This window comes from Cyanistes caeruleus, chromosome 9 (assembly GCF_971803275.1).
Source record: "Cyanistes caeruleus chromosome 9, bCyaCae1.hap1.1, whole genome shotgun sequence".
Classification (NCBI taxonomy): domain Eukaryota; kingdom Metazoa; phylum Chordata; class Aves; order Passeriformes; family Paridae; genus Cyanistes; species Cyanistes caeruleus.
The window spans coordinates 16,443,354-16,466,845 of NC_141709.1; the positions used below are offsets into that span (position 1 = coordinate 16,443,354).

Here is a 23,492-nt window from a genome sequence, read left to right on the forward strand (position 1 = left end):
GTCACCAGCTCTGCTATCAAATGTTATCCTTTCATGCCTATTCCTGTTGTCAAAGTTTTTCTCCTTTTTAACTGATAACTATTACAATTTATGTCTGAAAGTCACTTTGATGAATCTGCCTTTTGACTTTATTTTTTTGGTTTTTCCTACCAATATTGGGTCAAGCTCTAAAATACAATTGATTTGCACTGAGTTTGTCAGAGACAGGCAGACTTTTGAGCTGCTTAATTTCACATCCTAAGCAATTTAGCTTTTTCATTACCCTTTTTACTAAAGAAAAGACTAGTTTACTCCTTTTCAACAATAAGGATCGTGTCAAGGCATGCTAATCGTAAGGAAGAAAGTCCTACAGATGCCCAAATTCCTGTGCTTTTAGCAACAGTTTAGCACCTATTATTATAGTTCCCTATGGAGCAAAAGAAGTTTATTGCAGATTACACTGTATGAACTTCAGGCCCTGATGTAGGAGTCAAGCTGATGGGACATAAAATGCAACACAGATTAGAGTAACTTGATAGGAAATGCTTACCCACCGAAGTGGGGAAAGAAAAAACATTTTCCACTACTAGCATATTTCTTTTTGTCCATGTTTACCTGGAAATTGTGAAGCCACCTGAAATATGCAGGGTGTAAAGAACCCATTTGTATCTTGCATTGTGTTTGAAAAATTTCATTATGGTCAAAGCATCTTTATGGGAAGACTGCTTGGTTTTGAGTTTTGGTTTCCTTTTTTTTTTTTTTTTTTAATTTTCCAGTCCTGTGGTTTTTCTCTAAGCAGCAGAATAATTCTAATTTATAGCAGATGCATTCTATCCCTTAAGACTCAGGATCAATCAGACAGAAGGTGATTGTTCTCCTTAACATCCTAAGATTTACTTTGGTTTAAAAGTCAGCTTTGTGTCCTGCAGACACATTATTTGCTAAAATAAATACTGCAAAAAGCAGCTATACTCTGCTTGAAAGTTAACAAAAACTAGCTTGACTTTCTACTCAAAGATAAACAGTTCATCACAGAGGAGTAAGAAAACAAAGGGCTCCTGGTTCTATGACAGAGTTAAAAGCAGAAGTTCCACATGGAACATGGGCAAGTGAGCAAAGAGAATGAAGAACAGGTGGTAGAATGGAGAGAAGGCGAGGGGATAAAAATACAGGGCAAAGGTATATTAAAAGCAAAAGCTTAGACTAAAGAAGCATATGCAGCCCCAGGGGTATGCTTGGGGCACTTCAAAAAAGTCATGAATAAAAAACTGCAAACTCTACTGTGGTGCGCATATTGATGACAGAAGTGGTATCTGTATTATAGAAACTTCAGATGCTCATTTACTCAAGTAGGAATTGAAATGTTATGTACTAAAGCTTGGCCCAAACAGATTCATATTTTGAGTACTTTTCTTTACTCTTTGATATGGAAGAATAGAGCAACCATAAGCTTGGTTGGCAGCCTCTAGGCTGCTGTGGCATAGTAAAACAGCCCTAACAGAGTTGAGAATCTGGACCTAGATGTTCCCTTAAAATGGGCCATGAAAGGTCTGGTTTACGTTTTAAGTTTGCAATAGTTAATTGAGAAAGACTTTAATCAGTTCTTCATGTGATTTAAACCTGATGCAACCAAGTAGCCTGTCTCTGAGAAACTTTCCAACAGGGGTTTGCAATCTCCCTAGGACTCAATGGTATTTTGATGAATAATATTTCTAGCAGACTAATTTTCTTGCTAATTATCATCAAACACCTAGACAGACATTCTGCTGTAGCAGATATGCTTTGAAAAGAGCTAAATTCCCTTCATTCATGGGCAAAAGGAAATTACAAATTCATATTTAAAGTGATTTAAAAATCTTTATATCTTAAAGTAGTGTTTCATTACAATATCTTGGTGCTAAGATACAACATCTTATAGCTGATAGATAAAACACCCCCCATAATTGATTTTGAAATTAAAAGTCACCATCCATAGATAAGAGTCCTAAATTTTATATTAAAAAATAAATTAGGTCATAGCAATTCTAAATGGCAAACTGTGTTCTCCTCCAACCAAATGTGTTCTTACCAAAGGGATTCTATGCATTTTGAGTTTTGTTGAGTGTTTTATTTCTACTTTAAAAGGAAAAATAAACCCTACAATACAGCTTACCAAAATTCATAGATCTGTAAAGAACTTTCGGCACATAAATCCTAAATGCATTCTTCCTATTTCAAAACACTCTGAGGTCACACTTAGTCATAAGTGTTTCTAGTCTACTTCTCTTAATTTCTTTCTGTGCTAGTAGTATGAGATAGAGGAACACACTTAAAAGGAAAAACATTCTTACTGGAAGAAACAAAAGCAGGTGTGTCTCTCTCTGCTGCAGTCTGCCTCCTTCCAAATCCATCCTGCTGATGCCATGACTTGTCCCTCGCAAGACCACAACTGCGTCTGTAGTGAGTAGTACTTGTTTGGTGACACATTGCTCAAGCACAGCAAAATCAGATCCGAGGAAACTTGCGTTACCATGGCTTTAGTGGGAGCAGGGGGGAGCTTATCTTTAAATGGCTGCGATGTACTTGCAAAGCACATAGCCCAAACTCAGAGCTGGCAGTTTGAGGATACGATGGGAGAGTAATAAACAAGCATACACCAAACAGATGGGCCAGCCAGGCTGTTACAACGGGGTTCAACTGCAGCTCTGGCTCTGTGTGTGGGAGCTCCTCAGCCAGGCTGTGTTGATTTCGGTATTTACAATACCTTTGCTTGTAGGATTATGATTAATTTCTTCTGTGATTGAGAAAAAAAATTAAAAAATAAAAAGGCTCTTTAAATCCTATAGTATTCTGCTCCTTTCAGGCTTAAAACAAATACCCAGTGACAATGATATAGGTTCTCTCCGCAATAAACATGAAATTACAAGTATGCATATGTATATGATCTCATTGTCAGTATTTGACAAGCTTAAAAAAAATGCTTTGGCTATAGAAGTCACTGATGTAGGTGTTAAAAGACATACGGGAGGGTCTTTCAAATTTTTTGAATGCTTGAAGCAGGAATTTGCTGTGTGGGCTAAAAGGGCTATATCTGTGGCCCAGCCAGGTAGAGATCACACTTTCCTAGCTGGCTGTTACGGCAGTAATCCACCTAAGCATTCTGCAGGAAGGTGGAATGCAGCATAGCTAACAGTTGCCATTACAATAGATTATTGTGCAGTTAAAATCTTGGATATGTACCTACTGCAATTAAAGTGATAATTGGTTTGAATTTTTAGAAGGAGCTCTACGGGATATAATTTTAAAAAACATGAACAAAACCTCAACAAAAAGAATCAACCAGAAGGGAAAAATAGGCAAAAGGGCATAAAACCTTTTATTCATTTGTGTAAGAAGGGGGCAATTCCACAGATCCATGATTTGTTTATTTTTTCTTTTATTAAAAGCTAAATTTGTGTGAGGTAAATGACACCCAGCATAATACAGTACTTTTTTTGTCAGACGTATCTTTCAGTTTCTGTGAAAATTGTTGTTTTGCAGCGTGAGACTTATATGCAATACACAGTAAAGAAACAAACAAATTTAGGCATGGTATTAGACAATGTAATCTTATTTTATTTGGTGGGGGAAGGTTTTTTTAAAAAAAATCACGATATGTGTTCTATAGCAGTAGTAATTTTCAGTGGAAATAAGATGCCGTATATTGATGGATAATGTTTGTTATAAAGGGTTAATTTCCAAAAGAAATCTGGTTTAGCTCAGATTCTTTTTAAATCAAATTGATTCTGCTTGATTTGATGTAGTGATCTAATATGACCTTGATTAAATTAGAGAGAAAATGATGATGCAGACTGTTTGTCCTATTGACAATTGCTACCTTAGGCTAGGATGGCAGTGAATTAATGTCTTGCCCATATTTTGCAGGGACCTTGGCTAGGAATTAATTTTTTCTATTCACTTTGACCTTGCTAAGAAGGCAATAACTGCTGCTGATTGTAAAGTTAGCCTATTTCACTGGTTCAGAAATAGCTTCAGGAACTCACTCAAAGCAGTCCAAGACAGATGACTGGCTTGCCATCTTGCTATCAGCCTAGTAGTTCGGCAAGGACACAGGGAGGTACCACAAGTCGTTTATGTTATTTGAGCATCAGTTCTCCCGTCAACAGCTGAGGTTGTGGATAGTCTTTACACATGATCTTACACCAGCAGTTGGGGGCTACAGCTACTTCTGAGATTATAAGTGGGAATTTGCTTTCTTCAGTGCAATGTAAAGGTCCTGGGTAAAAGTCATCTATATAGTAAGGTAGGGAAGAGATTTTCTTGAACTCTCCCGTGGAAAACCTGGTTAAGTGTTTGTTTCCTTTGCCCTATGTGACAGAAGCTAGAGAGCAAAAGATGCACTGGTTAGTGCTTTGGAGGCTTCTATTTAATTTTCATCCCAAGTACTATGTTACTTTACAGCAATTTTTTATTAAATGTAAAGCAATATATAACATTCAAGTACTATGTTACTTTACAGCAAATTTTTATTAAATGTAAAGCAATATGTAACATTTTTCTTCAGCAATATTTAATTTCTTGGCTTAAACAAAGCATTCATGTAAATTACTTGTGTCTGTTATTGTTGATGGCTGATAAATACTATTATAAAATTTAAGTTTTAATTGAGGTTTGTTGTACTGAACACTGTAAAGACCTGTATAAGACAATAGCCTCTATTAGAAAATAATTTTCAATATATAGTTTTTTAATTGTGTTTAAATCTTGCAAGAGGAGCAATATATTTCACTGTGTGTATGGCCACAACTGCTGAAGTTACTGGACAGTGAAAATGAGTCTTTTCCACACAGGGACTCTGTAGGAAGCAACCTGCAGGAATGTAAAGAGTGCAGTTAAAAATGTGCAGAGTCCTGTTAATGTTTACGTACAACACCGGTGGAGGGAGGAAAGCTTTGCTGTTTTAATGGCAATCCAGTATGTATTGAAGTCAACATGGAAAGAGAAAATGTTGATTTTTGTGTACTATAATACCTAAATGGGAAGGTGTCTAAGAATATAAAACTATTATGTGTTTTAGCACGGCTGAACAACTAATCTAATGTATTTATCATCATTTCTAAGCAAGAAATGATGCACTGCCTCTTTATTTTTGTTTTGCCATTTCTGTTAAAACTAGGACTTCTCTGGTGAACCTGCCTACCAAGCTGACTTATGATGAGACTAGCATACAGCTCCTATCATTTGCTATGGTTTTTCATTTGTAGTGCTCTCAGTAGTGCTTTAATAATAGATTTTGCAATGACTGGCAGATTTTTTTTTTTGTTTGGTCACAGTGCATAGTTGGAGGTGTTATTAAAGGTACTAACCTATCCTGAAACTGCTGCTGTCAGTCAATGGCATTACCAAGTAAGGCTGGCATCACGTGAAAAGGGGATGGTCCTTTCTCAACCCGTAGTCGTGGGGAGATTTACTTGATTCTTAGTGTTTAATTTGTCTATCAGTGCCCCAGGAAAGCTGAGACCCTCATGCCTGACCAGTCTGTCAGTGGCACATTTGGGGGGTCCTTTGCTGAGCAGTCCTGCTGGACCAGAGGGTGGTTCAACTGACCTAGGGAAACAGCAGCAGTGTAAGGGAGACCCCTCAGGTCTTTCCCTTCATTTGGGCATGTGACCTGCTGCCAGCAACTGCCAGTGCCCACAAAGGATTCACACTAACAATTTACAGAATAGCACTATTAATATAAAACTGTGACAGGTTAAGGTTAGAAGGGTGTTGATGATAGTGTCTGAATGCAAAAATATACTTGGAGGAATAAAATGTTCAGAATGCACAGAATATGATTCTTAACCAATAGGCATTCTATGGGGGAGAAGACTGGTTCAGCCTGTTGACTGATCCCAGCAGTTGTAATGGAGTCTCCCCTAACTTCTTCCCCATTCTTGACTTACTTTTATACCATTTCTTTGTGTTTAGGTGCTCAAGTGACTAGTCAGTAACATACCTTTCCTACTGATTGGTGACAAATTCTCTTATTTCCCTTTTCAAGATACAGTCAAAAAGAATACAGAGTGCATGTCCAGTGAGGGGTGGTCCCACCTTGGAGGTGGGGAACTTTGGGATGGAGGGGAGCTTTATTATTATTATTAGGCTTTAATGATGCAAGTTCATCTAAGCAGAGGGATTTCACCACAGTTGCTGGCTCAGCAGTGGGACATCTTCCCCTATCTCCCCTGGCTGACAGGTGGTATGTGGTTCATCAGCTCAAAAGCACCATTGAGTTCCCCTCCCTGAACCATAGAGCCTGGCCATGGCATCTCATCTCTGCCTCATCCTCCATTCCATCCCTGTTAGGAGGTGATGGAGAATCATCCTGGAACAGGTTTCAAGTCATGCCAGTCACTTTCCATCCAGGGAGCAGCAAGTGTGATTTACCATATGATTTCCCTACTGTTATAACTCCTGTTAAGATGCTAATATAAGTCCTCAGTTCCCTCTAACTGTACCCCCACCCCAGTTACCTGTCCACAGGGTCCCCAGTCATTTTCCCAGGATGGGATTTCAGCCATGAGAGAAAAGGATGTATTGCAGAAACAAAGGACTACCTGTTTTTTTTTATAAGGACATTGAATTACTATCAGTTACTGTATTTCTCTTAGAAAAACATAACCTCTTTGTTCCTTTTTGAACTACTAATTTTAGAATGATACAACACAAAGTTCATTTCAAGGATGTTATTCTGGTGGCAGTTTTTCTTTAAAAAATAGTAATTTAAAAAAGGGAACGGTAACCATTTTGTTTGTCAAATGCTTGTTTTATGAGGCATTTGGAAAGCTATCAAAGTTGAAATGAGTTATGTTGCAACTATAGAGACCAATAGTTAAAAACTAGTAGTATTTTGTAAATAATTCAGGAGGCTGGTTTATACCATGTTAGTATCTCTGAAAAGCAACAAAACTACATAATCCCTTAATATAAATAAATCTCCTGTTGATGATAGGATGAATTCATGTCAATAGTTCAGTGAATATATCGGTGGTGTCTGTCCATATTGGAAGCTGATCTTCCTCTGATCTTATTGCATGCTTCCCTTTAGAATTGCAAGCACAGAAGTAATTAATTTTTTGTGATTATAAGCTAAAGAGTAATTCACTATTTCTAACATTTACCTGAATGAAGAAATACTTGCTGCTGCTAGAAATTAGGTATGTAGTGAACCCATTCTATAACAGCTTGGCAGTCTGACTTCTTGGAGACTTGGGCACCTTTTCTTCCAGGGGAGGGAGGACTGGAAGGTTGGTTAACACAGCATCCAGCCAGTTGATATCTACAAGACTTGTATGTGAGCCCAGTATGATTTTTCCTACTCCACTGCTGCACAATGAAATGGCTCCAAACCAGGTCTCACTCAAAGGACAGGCATCACCCTTGTCAGAAACTTGCTGCCACAAGGAATGTAGAAGATGCAAATAATACCCTGTACTGGGCCTTGATGCAAATTGTCTATTCCTTCAAAATAGAACTTACTTTTCTCCTCATCCTAGAAATGCATATGTCTGGAAGGCAACACCCTCTGCTTCTAACACTTGGAGCTGAAAGATGAATGTGACACCCCTTCCACCACAACAACTATGAGATTGTGGCAACAGAGGCAATAAGGGATTTCAAAATTTAAAAATATTATAATGGATTTTAGTTTTCTTAAAAAATTATAATTTTGTTGGATGTAACTGAGTGGCTGCTCAGAATCTCTAAAATTAAGCCAAACATACTCTTCCTATAAAGTACTTACAGCTTTCTTTCTCTTATGCTTAGTGGTCCAAAATCCCATATTAATCCGAGCTCTGTAATTGCTTGTATCCAGTTGTGCTAAATGTGCACACTTTTTAGCTTATAAACACTCAGATTTCTTGACTATTCATTTAGCTAAGGTCCAGCAATATGAGAAGACTATTAAGACCCTGAAAATAAATTTGGGCACATACAGAGAAAGAGTCTCAGAGCAGTACAAACCCAGTACATCAATTTAGCAATTCTCAGGCTTAGTAATAAATATAGAATTTGTCTATAGATGTCATCACTGGAGACTGGAGGGAGGAAAAATGGCCAGATTTTTCCATCCCCTAAAATATCCTAATGAAACATTTGGTGGAATTTAAATAGGAATAAGTATGTCATGCCAGGAACAAGTTTTACTTTTTAGTATTTCTTGAATTGCATGATAGTAGTTATCACAAGATCTTTGTGGTGTGAAAATATGTGGGTTCATTTTTCTTAATTTTTTTCCCCCAAGATGATCATATTGAAACTTATGGTCCTTGCTATATCTTAAAAATTATTAAGCACTTTAGGAGATAAGCTTTTGTTTACACTGATACAGATGGCTGGAATAAATTAGTGGACTCACTAAAGAACAGCTCATTTGTAGTTTTAAATGCATTTGGGACCACATGGTGGTCATTTTGTTACTTATCTATTGGTGCTTTACAGTTTCATGCCCAAAGGCTATGTCTGACTAATGGTCAGAGCTACCTCCTAAACAGAATTTGTAATTATGTGTATCTCACACCTAAAGAGCATTGGTACTCCTGCACTGTGCCATATCCTGGGTGACCCTGTGTAGCTGCCTTCTCTGAAGAGCACTGAAGAGTGAATCCAGTCACAAACAAGCAGGTTAGAAAGGCAGTGCACATCTTCACTGCTATGAATGTTTTAAGTTGAGCATTTTCCCTAAATTGGTGAATAAATGCACAAAGTTTTAATTACATACTGCAATATCAGTGCTGCTGTTTGAGAGAGGTAGTCAGAACAAGCTTCCCTAAATTAAGTCTTGAATTCAAGTCCTTCTATATTGGATTACTATGGGGGAGGACAAATGATGGCACAATCACTCTATGGCTTTTCACTTATGCACTTTTCAGAAACAGTACAGTACAACCTCTCCCTTTCATACTTCAGCTTTTTCATGTGTATACACTTGTTTCCTCCTTGACACAAATACATTGAAGATGTTCAACACAAATCTCATGTTGATGAACCTGACACTAGAATCAGCAGCACTACTTTCAGCTTTAACAGCGATTTACCTTGTCCTGTAAAAGCCATCACCACTGCAACTATGACTCTTAGTGTAAGGGGAAAAAATAAAAAAAAAAAATCTGAGAAACTGTTATGAGCCTTCAGAAGCAGCTTGTATTCTTTGTGGCACTTTCTTGCTAATCCCATTTCTCTTAGACTGTGCATACTGGATATATCACCTTTGCTTTGAATTTGGTTGAGCGAAATTAAGAGGGCAGAAGCAGCGAACAACTGAAAGACGAATCTTTGCACTGTCATAAGTAGTAAGAACATAAAAGAGCAATTTGAGTTCACTTCAGCCTTTCCCAAACCCTATGAATTTGACAGGTGAACTTGCTTAAGTATAATGACTAATCTGGATAGCTAAATCAGGCATTCAGATGTTGGGAGATGCTAGCAGTGAGACTGTAACCATCACTCTTCATCACGTGCAATGGGTGAGGAATCTGATCCTGGAATAAAAATGATATGGGATTAGAGAGTGCCCACTGAGTTCAAGGTACAACTACACAGCAAATTAAAGTCTGGAATGTCTGTCTCTCTAGTACTTGAACTGACAAGAATGAGGGGAAGTTTTGATGAAAACGTGGGGAGCCGCGTGTACCACACATCCTTACTTGGATCTCTAGGCTCCCTAATACATCACTGCCAGAATTTGAATGCTGAACTTTTGGAGTTTACAGTTTACCCTTTAAACATAGATATTAACTACTGCAATGGCTGGAGGAGGATCCTTTTAGATAGATTGCAGGTTGTGTTCCTGGAACCGTTTGAAATTGAAGGACATGGCTTTTCTCACCGTCTGCTGTCCTGCCCTCCTTTGCCCTCCCAGAGAGACAACCATTCCCAGCATGAGGCTGTAGCTGCTCTGGTACCAGTGAGTGCCTGGAGCTCTTCTGAGAAAGTTCACATGCAATTATTTCTTTGGCATGTGAGCAAATTTTACCTGAACAGTACCAGGAACAAAAGGTTAATGGCAATTTTTCAAAAGCCTATAACTCAACCAAGCCTCAACAGCATTTTGTGTCAGAAGCGAAAGTTAAGTCTTTAGTATCCCTGCTCTGTCTCTGTTGCTTTAAAAATCCTACTGGCAGGAGAAAAAAATTAAAATCAGAGGCATAGCACTTAATGAATAAAACCCAAACTATATCTGGGCTGTGTAACACCTCTTATTATAACTGCTACTTTAGAAAATATTAAATACTTGTATTCTGATGCCTGTTTTTTGTGTCTCCCTCTATTTGTCCGTTTCTTTCCTGAAACAAAGTTCAGCTGTAAACATGCTCAGTGCTGATAAAAGCACTATTTACTACAGCTGAGAATTCAGGGTTCATATGTCCCAGGGGAAGGCCAGCTCTCCCAAACTGCTGGGGAAAGCTGGCAAACAGCAGCAGGCTGATACAGACTGGCTCATTGCCATGCTTTAAAGACAGTAAGTTGATTCTCAGCAGAAGCATGGGAACAGAAAAAAGAGGAGCTGTGAGTTAAAGCAGAGTATGGTTAGGTCTCAGAATCTCTTTCTCTGACTTGCATGTATTGACAGAGTAAGTTTTGCTTCTTTTGTAGGAAAAATTTCAACTTCCATGAAATCTAATTGGTGTCACTATTTATTGGTTTCACTGGTCAAAAATCCTAAAGCTGTCAGGTTGATCTGAATTGCTAGATTACATGCGGCTAACCAAAAATTTATAATTTGCAGAACAAAACAGAAGATGTGTATAATGGAGAGTGCAGTGCCTGCTGCTAGTCTCTTCTATTTAGAACAAATGGAGGCAAACTCGAAGTGGTTGGTCATGAAGCAGTTTATTTCATGTACATGGAAATATTGCTTGTGAAAATGACTTGCACCTAATGTACTTGCATAGATAATACGGTGCTTTAGGTCAGGAGCAAGCACAACTAGAAAACTCCCTAGCTAGCATCACACCACTGAGCTGCTCAGCAATGTCAGTATTAGTGAAATGAACCAAAGGCTCTTGGATTTGCTAGAAATAAGTACTAGCAGTGAAGGAGATCCTGCTTCTGATTTTCCTGCCAACACTTCAGCTGCTTTACAAGGGTGATTGTAATCAGCAAGAATTGTTATGCAATAGTGCTGAAGCAGAGACTTGAGAAAATACAGCTCTCACTTGAGACACAAAAGACCACAACCTTATTTCTTCACATCTTACAAGGGGAAAAAACCCTCCTCCACTAGGCATCTCTAAACTGCTCATTTACAGAGAGGGAAAGAAATAAAATAATTACAAGGTAAAGAAAAATTTCCATGCTGTGAGAGGCATTATTTCTGGAGATGTGAAAGGAAAAGGCAAAATGATTCTCTACTGTACCCAAAGGGTTGCTAGTGTCCAGAAGCTACTTGCAGCATTCCAGGCTTTTTGTAAAGTAAATAGGAGTGGGAAGCCCTTTATATATATATATGTATATATATATGTGCGTATATATATATATATATATTTTATGCTGTACTAAAGAGAGCATTACAAAAGCTAACTGGATAAAATGAATATCGTAAAGAGAATGAAGAGCAGATCTGCAGTATGTTTTAAGAAGGGGAGGAAGAACCCAAGAAGTTGCCTGACATGCACGTTGGAAGAAATCAAAGATTAAACTCCTCTATCCTTGTGAAATGGGGACAAAAGTGCTCTTACTTTGAGGAATCATAGATGTGGCTAAATGAAAGCGCACTGTAGAAACAGATGTTACAGTGCTTGGTTGGCTGTTTGGTTTGGGTGTTGTTGCTGCTTCCCGAAATGGAGAATACTTGCCGTCTCTTTAGGCCTGTTGCGGTGGGAATGTTTGTTTCCGTGATATAGTAAATACTGTGTTTCTAGTGTTAACCAATTGCAGTGTTTGGTAGGCAGTGACCTGACCTTCGCGCACCACTCCCACCTGCTGGATGGCTTCTGCGAGGAGCCTCCGAAGTGGGTGGGGGAGGTCGCTGTCCTTGTGGGGACAAGGGTGAAGGTTCAGGGACGGCGCAGGCCGGTACTTCTCGGAAGGATGTAAGCCTGGCAAGGGTCCACCGCTCTTTGCTGGGCAGGAGAGTGAGCCCAAGCGCAGCAGAGCTGGCTGCAGCCCTGGTGTCCAGGCTGCTCTTGTGGGATTGTCATGAGTGGATAAACACAGCCTGGGTGACGTTTGCCCTCCCCACACAGTTTCTCGTCCACGACCAGGGAGTGAGAGCGGCAGGGGCGCAGGAGGCCGGCTGTGCCCTGGGGCGAGGCACAGGGACCGTGCGGAAGTGCAGCGGCGGGGCTGTGTGTGGGGAGCCCCGGGCCGTTCCCGGCGGGGTTGTGTGTGCGGGCCCCGGGCCGTTCCCGGCGGGGCTGTGTGTGGGGAGCCCCGGGCCGTTCCCGGCGGGGTTGTGTGTGCGGGCCCCGGGCCGTTCCCGGCGGGGCTGTGTGTGGGGAGCCCCGGGCCGTTCCCGGCGGGGTTGTGTGTGCGGGCCCCGGGCCGTTCCCGGCGGGGCTGTGTGTGCGGGCCCCGGGCCGTTCCCGGCGGGGCGGTGTGTGGGGAGCCCCGGGCCGTTCCCGGCGGGGCTGTGTGTGCGGGCCCCGGGCCGATCCCGGCGGGGCTGTGTGTGGGGAGCCCCGGGCCGATCCCGGCGGGGCTGTGTGTGGGGAGCCCCGGGCCGATCCCGGCGGGGCTGTGTGTGGGGAGCCCCGGGCCGATCCCGGCGGGGCTGTGTGTGGGGAGCCCCGGGCCGTTCCCGGCGGGGCTGTGTGTGCGGGCCCCGGGCCGTTCCCGGCGGGGCGGTGTGTGGGGAGCCCCGGGCAGCGCGGCTGCCGAGCCGCATCTCGGGGATGGGGCCAGCAGCGCTGCCACCCGCGGGACACCGGCCCCGGCACGGCCCTGCCCTGCCCGGCGGGGCGGCCCCGGCCCGGCGCGGGGGGCGCCCGCCCACCTGGGCGTTGCTGCCCGGGCTGCCGGCTCCGCCTCTTCCCGCTCTCCGCTCCCTTCCACTCCGGGACTGCGGGGAGCCGGGGGAAGGCGGTGCGGACACCATGGCTCGTGTGCTGAGCCGGGACCCGGTGGACATTGAGGTACCCACTCGCCCTGCCGGGACGTGCGGCTGTCGCTAGCGGGGAGGGGGCTGTGCCCGGCGGCGCCGGCGCCCGGTAAAGTTTGGCGGCGTTAGGAAGTGCCTCGCCGCTGCCCGCCGGCGGTGCCCGGAGCCTCGTCCCGACGCCCCGTGCCGTGCAGCGCCGGCTGGCCGCGGGCAGCCCCGGCACCGGCCCCCGGGGCTGTCCTGCCCCCCGGGCAGCCGCAGCCCTTGCGGGTAGGGGCTGCCGAGGCAGCGCCGGACGCACCGCTCCAGCCGTGCCCCTGCCCCCGTGTTGGCCGCGGTGAGCGCGGCCGGCGCCCGGCCGAGGGGCGTGAGGGGGTGGCGCCCGGCGCCTCCCCTCTCCTCGCCGCCTTCTGTCACTCCCCGGCCAACTCGAGGGCAGGGTGTGACCGAGCCCCGTCTTCCCGGCGAGGTCGGGCTCCCGGCTCTGGCAGGGTTCCTGAGGGGCAGGGCTGCTCGGGAGCCGTGACCTGCTGAGCCCTGGACGGTCTGAGGTGCGTGGGCGATGGCCTCGGGCTGAGTCCCGTAGGTGCCTACGGGCCAGCGGAGCTGTCCGGGACCCGGCTCATTGCTGTCCCGCCGTGGGTCAGGCTGCGCTCACGGACTGCGCCCAGTCTCCTCGGGCCAAAACAGATGCATGGAAGGTTGAACAGGAGGGCAGGAGTAGCACCCTTGCTGCAAGTGGCTTTCTCACCTGTGGCACTTAAGGTTTTTGCATGACATTCCTTGCTGCAGGTCGTAGCGGGTGCTGGAAGTGGGGCCCGGACCTGGCCTTGGGAAGGCGGAGCTGAGGTGGAGTGTGACAGTGGCACACGTGGTGAGCTCCTGCTGGTGTTAGCCAGGTTGCAAGGTTGGACTTCAAGGTAGCATTTTCCCACCTCTCACAGGACCTCACATTTGGCTGGAAACTTCAGCTCCTTATGAAGAGTCTAGTAAAACAAAAGCAACGATAAAAGAAGTTGTGGTTGATAGTCTCGTTCTAGCCTGACACAACTTTTTGTTGTGGTATACATTGGAGTGTAAAATATTAAGTTTCGGTTGAACTATTGCAGTTCATTGAGGCCCAGACATAATACACAAATACACACTTGAAGACATCCCTAGGTCGATTTTGACTGAGTTTTATCATTGGTTCTTGTATTGAGTTTTTGTGTTCAGTCCATTTCCTAGCTGAGCTGCTGTTCAAACCATGACTAATGTCCAGTAATGGTCTTACAGATACTCTGGTAAAACTGAAGCATGGAATGGACAGGAAGAATGAACTATCATAGAAGTCTTCCTGGCAATTAGGGAGGCACTGTGGTATGAAATCAGCACTGTCTTTTACCAGCTCAGTGTTTTCAGAGCAGCCAATCTTGGATTTTTCTTCAAGTGTTAAAGTTAATTTTTCTGTGGCAAAGGTTTGATTTTAGTTGTTCGGGTTTTTGAGTACTTTCTGTAAATTTTTAATGCAAAACATTTCTTGTATTGCATTGTTTTGCATTTCTAGATACTTATGACAGACTCAAAGAACATTGTTATGGTAGGATCCTGTGTTGGTAATAGTATGCAGTACTACATATTTTAGGAGATGAGTTGATGGATTTTGAAAAGTCTAGTGTTTGCTTTATTCTGAGGCTTCAGATAGAAACTTTGGTCGGTATCTTCCTGTATTTTTGTTTTCAGCGGTCATTTAAACTAGCAAGAAAACCAGCGTAGTCTCCTTCTAACTAAATGTACTGTCCTTCCCCCATCTGTTTGAATACATTTAGCTGTTGTATGGTTTGTCTCTCAGATGAATATATCAATAATTACTGATAATCTAATTGCAGCATTGCAGCCCTGTGTGGCTTTTGTTGGTTGGTCAGGTTTTTTTTTTCCCTCCCTGCATAGGACTTTATTTTTTGGGGGGAGGAAGTACTGCATTTTCAAAAAATGTATTTTATCTTTGTCTTTGAAGTAGGTACAGTGCGTGTTAGCTAATTCTTTCATTGTAGATAAATAGTCTCAGTAATTTGTTTGTTGAGTGAGGGAGTCTATCAACATGAACAATGGCAGCACAACTTGAATGTTTTGGTCACTTTCTTGGCTACAGTATAAAAACTGAACCAATGATTTAATGGAACTTATCTCAATGGTTAGTATCTCAAATTCAAGTTCATGGAATAAAATACTAAAAATTATCTCTGAAGTCCTGGTGCTACTTTACAATGTATTTAATAGTTAAGGCTGGAAAAAAGACATGTCATTGGTTAAAGAAGAGACAAGAATCTGTGCTAGAAATAGCTAAAATCACTGATGGTTCTCCAAGTTACTTTGCAAAAGAAAAATTCTGGGAAACTGTGTCTGAGGAATCTTGTGCCCCTTGCTTGGCTTAGCCAGCAGCTTCAGCCTCTGGACCTAACTAAAGAAGATGAATAAATTACATAGATAGTTGTTTTCCTAAAATCTGCTTTCCAAATTGTGGAAGACTAGGCGTGTTGTGATTTAAATATGTGCTTTTCTTCAGTTTTATTTTTGAACACTAAAACAAAAATAACACCCAAAATACTGAAACAAAACAACTCTCTCCCCTCAACTACTGGCAATTCCACAAATCCCAAACACTGCCTTTTTTTGAATACAGTCAACTATCAAAGTGTGCTGCTAATATTCCTTGGACACTGATGCTCTAAGCAAAATGAAAGCTTGTTTAAAAGTGAAAGTACCTACCCTGGATTTCTGGTATAAGGACTTGCCTTGGATTTTTGTTTGTTATCTCTCTCAATCTTTACAAGAATTTTTGAAATCTACACTATGAGGGCAGCATTCCCTTTCTAACTTGTGATGTGAAATCACTAAATGTACATTTAAGCTCCAGAGAATGTTTATAGGCTTCATGTAAACTTCCCAGTGATACTCTGGGAAAGAAAGTCTTCCATTCTTTTGCCTTCTCTTTTGTTTCACCTAATTCCTGACTATCATTGTGTATAAACCATATATAATTACATCTTTTGCAATCTTCAGGATTCTTTGAAGATTTGAAGTTGTAAAATCAAGTACTCAGAAATCAGTGAATTGCAAAATGGTTAAGTGTCAGATATAATCTCGAATGACATTGTTTAGCATTGTTCTCTGGGTGCTGCGTTTTCTTGTCTTCGTTCCAGTGTTGCTCTGCAGTCTCTGGTCTTTTCACTCGGTGGTGTTTGGGTAGTGGATACTTTGCAGCTCGTTGCCACCCAGACTACATCTGGGGAAAAGTGTAAGTAGGTCTCCCACCCTTCCTTGGTGAGGGCTTCTTCGCAGCAGAGTCGAGATGCTTTGCCACTCTGTCACAAACTGAAAACTCTGTCACAAACCTGAAACATTCAGCAATTAAAACCAGCCCCCAACACAATTTAGCATGAAGCAGCGTTGTCATTCTTACATGACTGTGTATGTTTAAAGGCGAATTGGGTGTTGATGAGTGGGTAATTCCCTGCTAGACCAGCAGCTGGCTACCTAGAGTGCTGTCACAGCTGTTTCCACCCCAGCACTGTTGCTTGACTTGTGAGAATAAAATGAAAGGTGTGAAGGGCTAGAGCCATGCTCTGAAATTGCAATTGGGAATTGTCTGAGAATTATCAGGGTAAATATGTATCACTTTCACTTGCAATGAACATAGCATAACATAGTTATAGTGGCATTCTCTTACTTTAGCTTCAGAAAGTATAAATGGCTCTTAAATCACGTATTTTTATTTTAGAAGTTATACATTTCACCCGCGTATTTCTTTGGTGTTACTTCAGGGTTCAGAGGAATGTTTCTTAAGGGCCGGACTGTGCCCATTGGCTGCTGACCTTAGTGAGAGCACAAGAGGCTCCAGGAGTTCTTCAATACTCAGCAGGCAGCATGTTTGTTGATTTTGAGTTCCTTCAGCAGCAAGTTCTACACTGCTGTCTGAAAGCCCTAATGAAAGTGGGATGAGGTTATGGCTGTTTGAGCTGATGGTACAGGCAGCACACCTGCACTCCGGGGCTGCAGCTGGTTCCAGAGTCAGTCAGGGGAAGCAGAGTCCCTTGTGCCATGCTTCCTGCTGCATGGAAGGGTCACTTGAGAAGTGCTCCTAAGCTTTGAGAAGCATTGTTGTACAGCCTGCAAATTCCATAGTGTTTTAAGTAGTAGGTTTGATAGCCAGTGGCAGTTTGTCATTCCCTGAGATATACTTAGTAGCTGTTAGCAACCATGGGCTGGGACAGCAAGGTAGGCAAGTTTCACTTGTCTGATTTATTTTTCTCCCAATGCAAATGGACAAGAACAGTAGAAAAACTGCAGGTAGAAAGGTATGTCTGAGAGCTAGGCTTGGCATGCTCACAGTGGGAAGAAGGACAGGGATTGAAAAATAAAGAATACTGTAAAAAGCAGGAAACCTCCAGCAAGATAGTAGGGAACACTACTAAGTCAGCATGGCTCACAAGACTGTTAGGCAAAGGTTATGTGAATAAATAACTGAAGCTAGCTTTCTTTGATCTAGGCTAAACTTTTATTTTTAAAAGCCCCAGTTATTGCAGTGTCTCTCTCTCTTGTAGATAACTGTTAGTTTTTTGAAGTTCCATAATGAAGCTTTACTATGTAGAATGTTTTTATGCTACTGCTTTATAGCTTGTGATGATCAGATGGCTGTTCCAGATTGATGGCTGTGTCTTCCTAAGGTCATTTGAAAGCAGTCAGTGAGAAAACAAATCTTCCTATTTAGCTGTTTTTGCTTAATGAATTTCTCAAGCCTTTTCATTGTTCTAGTGGTTTTATTGTAATAAACTCTTAGCTGAGTGGAACAGCAGTTATAGCATGATTGCTTAGACCTCATGGAAGATTATAAACCACAATTATCATGTCCCTCTTAGAGAATTGAATGATTTACTCATCAGGTTAAAATTTCATCTGGCAAGTAGGAAGGAAAGTCTTCTGAATTAAACATTTTATATTTTCACGTTTTATATGCAAATCCTGTTGATGCTCAAGGAATTATGTGTGGTCTTGCCTCTACTGCTGATAGTCTGCTAGATTGTAGCAGTCAAGCCCTCCAAAATAATTGTATCGGGAAAAAAAGTTGACTTATGCTTTTAATTTTTCTTCAACCTTTGAGTTTTAATGTTACTTATGAGTTAAACTCTCATCATTAGAATTTTACTCTTTTTGTAGCATCTTTCACTTAAGAACTGCTGTTCCCACCCTTCTTGCGGCTGAGACTTACGTGTAGTCACTGCAGTTAGCAACTCTGAAAACAAGAAGGAACTGAAATTAATTTTCTTCTAGTTACAGAAATAAATTTCATAATGATTTTATGTTGTAGACCAAACTGGAATTTCATTCTTTCCTCTGCTTAGTGTCACGTCTTTGAAGAAAGTATAACTACATGCTGATGTAGGAAGCTGCTGCCCACGAGGCAGGATTTTGCCGATCGGCTGTGACAAGAGTGCAGCACTGCAAGGCAGGCATTTGAGATGCATTTGAAGGGGTGCAGTTTTAGCAGCAGGGCAGGACTTGCCTAGTTTTCAGTGCAGCCCAGAGGGGTGTGGCTGTGTGTGATGGACTGGGATTTGCTTGGACCCAAGATTACTTAGTGCTCTCCATCCTACTGGCCGGTGTACCCGTGCAGTGGAGTTTGTGCTACCCAAAGACACAAGCTGCTGTTTTTCAGATTAACACTTTGAAGAATTCTGCTGTCCATCCTATCCTATACCATTTTGCCAGTGTCAGTAAAATGACCCAGGGAACACAAAAGTAACTGGCACTGGGTTGGGAACACACTTCTAGTTAAAATATTGAGAAAAGCTGAAATTCCTGGTGGCTGCAGACAAGCTGGATTGAATATGTCCTGTTTGTTCTGGCTATGCTAACCCTTTGACAGCACTGAGTTCAAATCAAAAACTGCTTTCTCTCCCTCCCTGGTTGCCTGGCAACCTCCCTCCTCTTATTAGCATATGATTTCTATTCCTTTTTTTATTTCATCAGTACAGTGTTACACACTGTGCTCCCTGCCCTGTGCTGTCGCCTTTGAGAAGAGCAGGATTTGTGCCTTTATATGAGACTTCGGCAAGTTTGTGATTTGGCAAAGAAATCAAACATTTGGGATTAAGAACCTTTGGCCATAAATGCCTTATCAGAAGCACAGAGGGTGGTGTTTGTGTGGGCATGTTTTTCAAAGTCTTTTCATTTTCATTTGCTGTCATTTTTATACTAAGGGCAGAATTCTTGCAAATCAGCACAGCATAAATCTCTGGCATCTCTACATGTGCAGAGCATCAGTTTATGAAACGTGCCAACAGACATTGGCTACACAGATCTTGGGGGGCATTTTGTCCTCTTGGTCTTTATGCAGTTCCATAATGCAATATGCAATTTCATAATTCAAAATATAAATTTAAAAAAAAAATCATGTATATCCAGGTCAAATTGTGATTGGGGAAGAAAGCAGCTAAAGAAGTAAGTGGGGGAATTGAACTAAATTCTCTGGTTTTCTTCTCATAATCATGCTTTTTAGAAATAAGAATGTTTTGCTTTTCAATTGGCAAGGTATATTCTTTTATGAAATAACATGTAATTCAGACTGGGTCTATAGCTTAAACTTCAAATTGCTTTTTTTCTGTTCATAGACTCTTACAACTATAATAAATACCCCATTTTTTTTTTTTTTTTGCTATTGCATATGGCAAAGAACATAAAATTCAAGTAGGAGTAGAAAAAAACAACAAAACTTAGTAACAACAAAAGAAAGACACTGTGTCTTAGAAGACACAGTGAGAAGGAAATGACAAAGCATGTAAGTTTGAGGAGTGTTTATGTTAAGATGTGTAAAGGAGTTTTTTCTGAATATTATCCAAATCATAAATCACAAATGAAATAATCTACATATTCAATGTCCTTGTTCTCTCATGCCATGGTCTGAGTTTGGCAATTTCACTTCTTTCCTCTGTCAAAATACTTAGACCTTCCTGTGAAACATCTGGGTTCTTACTGTTGTCATAGATGCCTCCCTAAGCCAATGTGGAATTTTAAGTGGTTTTAGGTCTTGCAGAGACTTTACCATTTGAATTAAGAGTAAGCCCACCTATAATAGTATTTTGTTTTTAATAATGCTTCCTGTATTTAAAGATGTAATTTCAGAAAGCATTCTTAGTTTGATAAATATTAATGTATGTGATGTTGGTATTTAATTTGTAGATTTAAAGTGATAAACACAATGAAGTCCTTGAAATGCCAAACCTTTCATCTCTGCTCAAGCCAAGGTTCAATTTTATTTTCAGTATGACATTTGCTGCCTGAAGTGTTACAAGTGACTTGACCTTAAAATTACGTTTATTTTAGTTCATTGAAATGGTTGGCCTTTCCAGTTCAACTTGACATCAACAGTGCAAATGGGAGAAGGCAGACATGCTTGCCTGTGACTCTATTTGAAAGCAAATTAAAAAGGTATCTAGGTGATGAATCTAAATATTTCCATTTAGATGGGATGCTAGTCATCAGTTAAAGGCAATCATGCTTCTGTTCATGTGCGTTCTGACATTTTAATTTCAGGTTCAAAAACAATTATATATGTAATTAAGGAGCAAAGTGTCCAGGCAGCCAACCTGTCTGATTTATGTGTCTTGTTGGTGTGTGTGGTTTGTTTTTTTTTGTAGAGGTACCTGTGCACACCACTTTGAGACTGTAGAAGGTGGAAAATTTGAAAGTTTGATGTTAATGTGTTCTTCCTAAGGACACTCTTCTTTCAAGAATTAGTCACACACTCAATGTCATTAGGTTTATATTTATCATGGAGATTGGACTTTGTGCCATTTGCAGAGACATTGTTGTGGTATCTAGTTTATTAATATATTGCTGCATGTTTGCCTTGGTTTTTGGTGTGATTTTTTAAACTGTGCTCTGCGTGGCTTTATTTAAATTTTAACATCCATTGGAATGAACTGTCCTGGCTGGGTTTTTCTCAGCAAAACATTTGGCCAATGTGGAGAGAATGAAGCAGGCTGCTGTGTAGGAGATGCATGTCTCCCAAGACAGAGATGTTCTGTTGAGCTGTGCTCTCTGTGCAGGGCTGTCTGCCCAGCCTTGAGAGAGGTCCTCGTGCTGCCCAACTGCATCTCTGTCAGTCGATTAAGGAATGAGAATATTGTGCTCTGAAGGGAACCCTTTGCACTCTTGCAGTGAAAAGACAGAAGGCAGGATGAGCTTCTGAGAGAGGAAAAAAGTGCTAATAAGTATGTGGAGAGATCTATGGGGAAGGAGAAATAAAATATGCACTGAAAGCAAGCTATTGCTGAATTTAATAATCACAGCATTTTCCTGTCCAGCCGTTGCACTGTTAGCATCTATATACTAGCATCTTGCTCATTATAAAATTCTTGGGTTTTCACTGACTGTGAAGGGCATTCTATGAAACCCAACTCTATTCTGCTCTTAACAATAAGCTGACTACCCTTCCATCCAGGCATGTCTAGCATCCGTGCAAAATTCCAGAATTCATTTGTGAAAGTAGGTAGAAGTGTTAAAATAAGTTATTAAAAATGTAGACCCATAATGGGAGTAAAGAAGATTGGAAGTATAAAGAGAGGTTTTACACCTGGAAGTTATTATAGTTATTTAGATTGAGCAAGAATAATAACCAATTGTTTTCTAAGATGTATGACACATTTATGAAAAACCTTGAAGGATAAATGGATCTTTTTAGTATGCTACTTCCACAAAGGACTCTATGAATAAAATAATAGTGAGAGAACTCTCAGTGGATGCTGAATACTGCTAATTGATGAAATTATTACTTATTACACTGCAACTGAACTCTGCTTAGAAACACTATTTTCAGTATGATTTTTTGAAAATGACAGCTGAAATGTAAGAGGCTTTGTATTGAAAGTGAATAGTGATAATTTCTTGATATCTTTGAAATGAAGGATATTTCAATGACAGTTAAAACTGAAAAAAGTGTTTTTTCTTAAGTGCACAGATCATGGACTATGACTATGAAAATAAAATGAACTTTTCTGAAATCAATAAAGTAGACTTAATGTGGATTTATGAGGCATTTTAAAAATAACTTCAAGTATTCTATTTATAATAAAGCAGTCAATTATTAGTGTCAGCGGTTTTCATATTATGTCACATTTTAGGGTTAAAAATTAGGTTTGTGAGATAGAGTGTAGCCATCATATTGAGAAAAACTCTTAATTCTAAATTAAATCAGTATTGAAGAATACTGCAGATTTACTGCTCAGGGAAAAAAATGGCAATGAGGACCAGATTTTCCATGGTTTTCTATTGATGAAATTAGAGCCTGCTGTCCTTCTTGGTGTGTCTTGTTAGGTCTATATACTAACTCTCATGGATGGTTATCAGTAATTGGTGTGAGCATCTGTGCTCAAAAGATCATGTGTAGTGTAACATTTTGGAATATAATTACAGGTGAATACAAGATTTAATTTTAGCCTTAACAAATCTGTTCATCAGTGCTGAGATGAATGTCCCTGTTAATTTCAACAGACTTAAGAATCAGAGGGACAAAGTAGCCTTGTGCAAATTCATGCACACACTTGCATGTGGATATGTCTGTATGCTACAGGAACACAAGATAGGAGATTAGACGTGGTTCCCAGGCTTATTGATTCCATTTTAAAGTTGTGTTTGCTATTGCCCTTTTTTCAGTTCCAATTGAAAATGCAAAATTTGAAAGATTTTAGTAAGCACGAACATAGCTTTTCAAAACAGATGGAAGTGAGAAAGCGACAAAAGAGTTGGGAGAAAAAAAAAGCAAGGAAGATAACCACAACAGAAGCTGTTCTAGAATGCTGGTCATGAAATGCAGAAGTATAATGAATACAGAACAGAAAAAAATGAAAATATTATTTCAAAGTATCTATAGTCTGAGTAAAGTGTCAGCAGTAACCAATACTGTGCTGAAGGGCCAGTGCTCTTTTGTTAGGATAGAGTATGCTAAGAAAGAGTTTCTGGAAGACTGTAGAATAAGAACTGCTTCTTAAGTAAAGCAGAATAGCTTGCATGCTGCTAAATCATGGCACTAGGTAAGGAGATAAGATGAATTGATTTAGGAACCCCAAGAGGTATTTACACAAAAGCTAAGTTAGATCATCTTTAACTCCCAGTATAATGTTCTCTGTGCACTCAATCAATTAGTCCTTAGTGAAAAATACATAAGAAGTCTTGAGAGTTGGGATAAAACCCTTTTAGTGCTGGAGCAGCATTCTTGTCATGTTTGTTCTCTGATTTGCTATTATAATCTTAGCTGAACAGCAAATCAGTTCAACTTCTCATCCAGGTTTGCCTCCCATCCTGTGCAGGACAAGGCAGGAACATGGGGATGGAGGCCTTCTTGTTCCAGGGGTGACTCCAGTAATGGTTAGACTATTTTCCAAAAGTGTCTGTTCTTCTAATTATTTGT

The 23,492-nt window shown here is 41.0% G+C and overlaps 1 protein-coding gene and 1 long non-coding RNA gene across 6 annotated transcripts in view; one reads left to right on the forward strand and one right to left on the reverse strand.

The window, feature by feature from the left end:
• Positions 1-6,725: 6,725 nt before the first annotated feature.
• Positions 6,726-12,349, reverse strand: LOC147651636 (uncharacterized). Its single transcript, XR_015274168.1, has 3 exons — positions 11,926-12,349; positions 9,833-9,979; positions 6,726-9,485 (listed from the first exon to the last, which is right to left on the reverse strand). It is a non-coding gene; the product is annotated as an uncharacterized LOC147651636 (long non-coding RNA).
• The window catches only part of DPYD (dihydropyrimidine dehydrogenase), a 347,633-nt gene continuing 334,499 nt past the window's right edge, over positions 10,359-23,492 (forward strand). The window contains exon 1 of one of the 5 annotated variants that reach the window (XM_086842923.1): positions 10,359-10,465. Coding sequence is in view for 2 of the 5 variants with exons in the window: in XM_086842919.1 (XP_086699045.1) it covers positions 13,041-13,079 (39 nt within the window). In the remaining 3 variants the exon portion in view is untranslated. Of the gene's footprint in view, positions 10,466-11,909; positions 12,039-12,922; positions 13,080-13,298; positions 13,597-23,492 lie in introns of those variants that run through there. The other 4 variants (XM_086842920.1, XM_086842919.1, XM_086842925.1 and 1 more) reach the window with 4 other exon arrangements.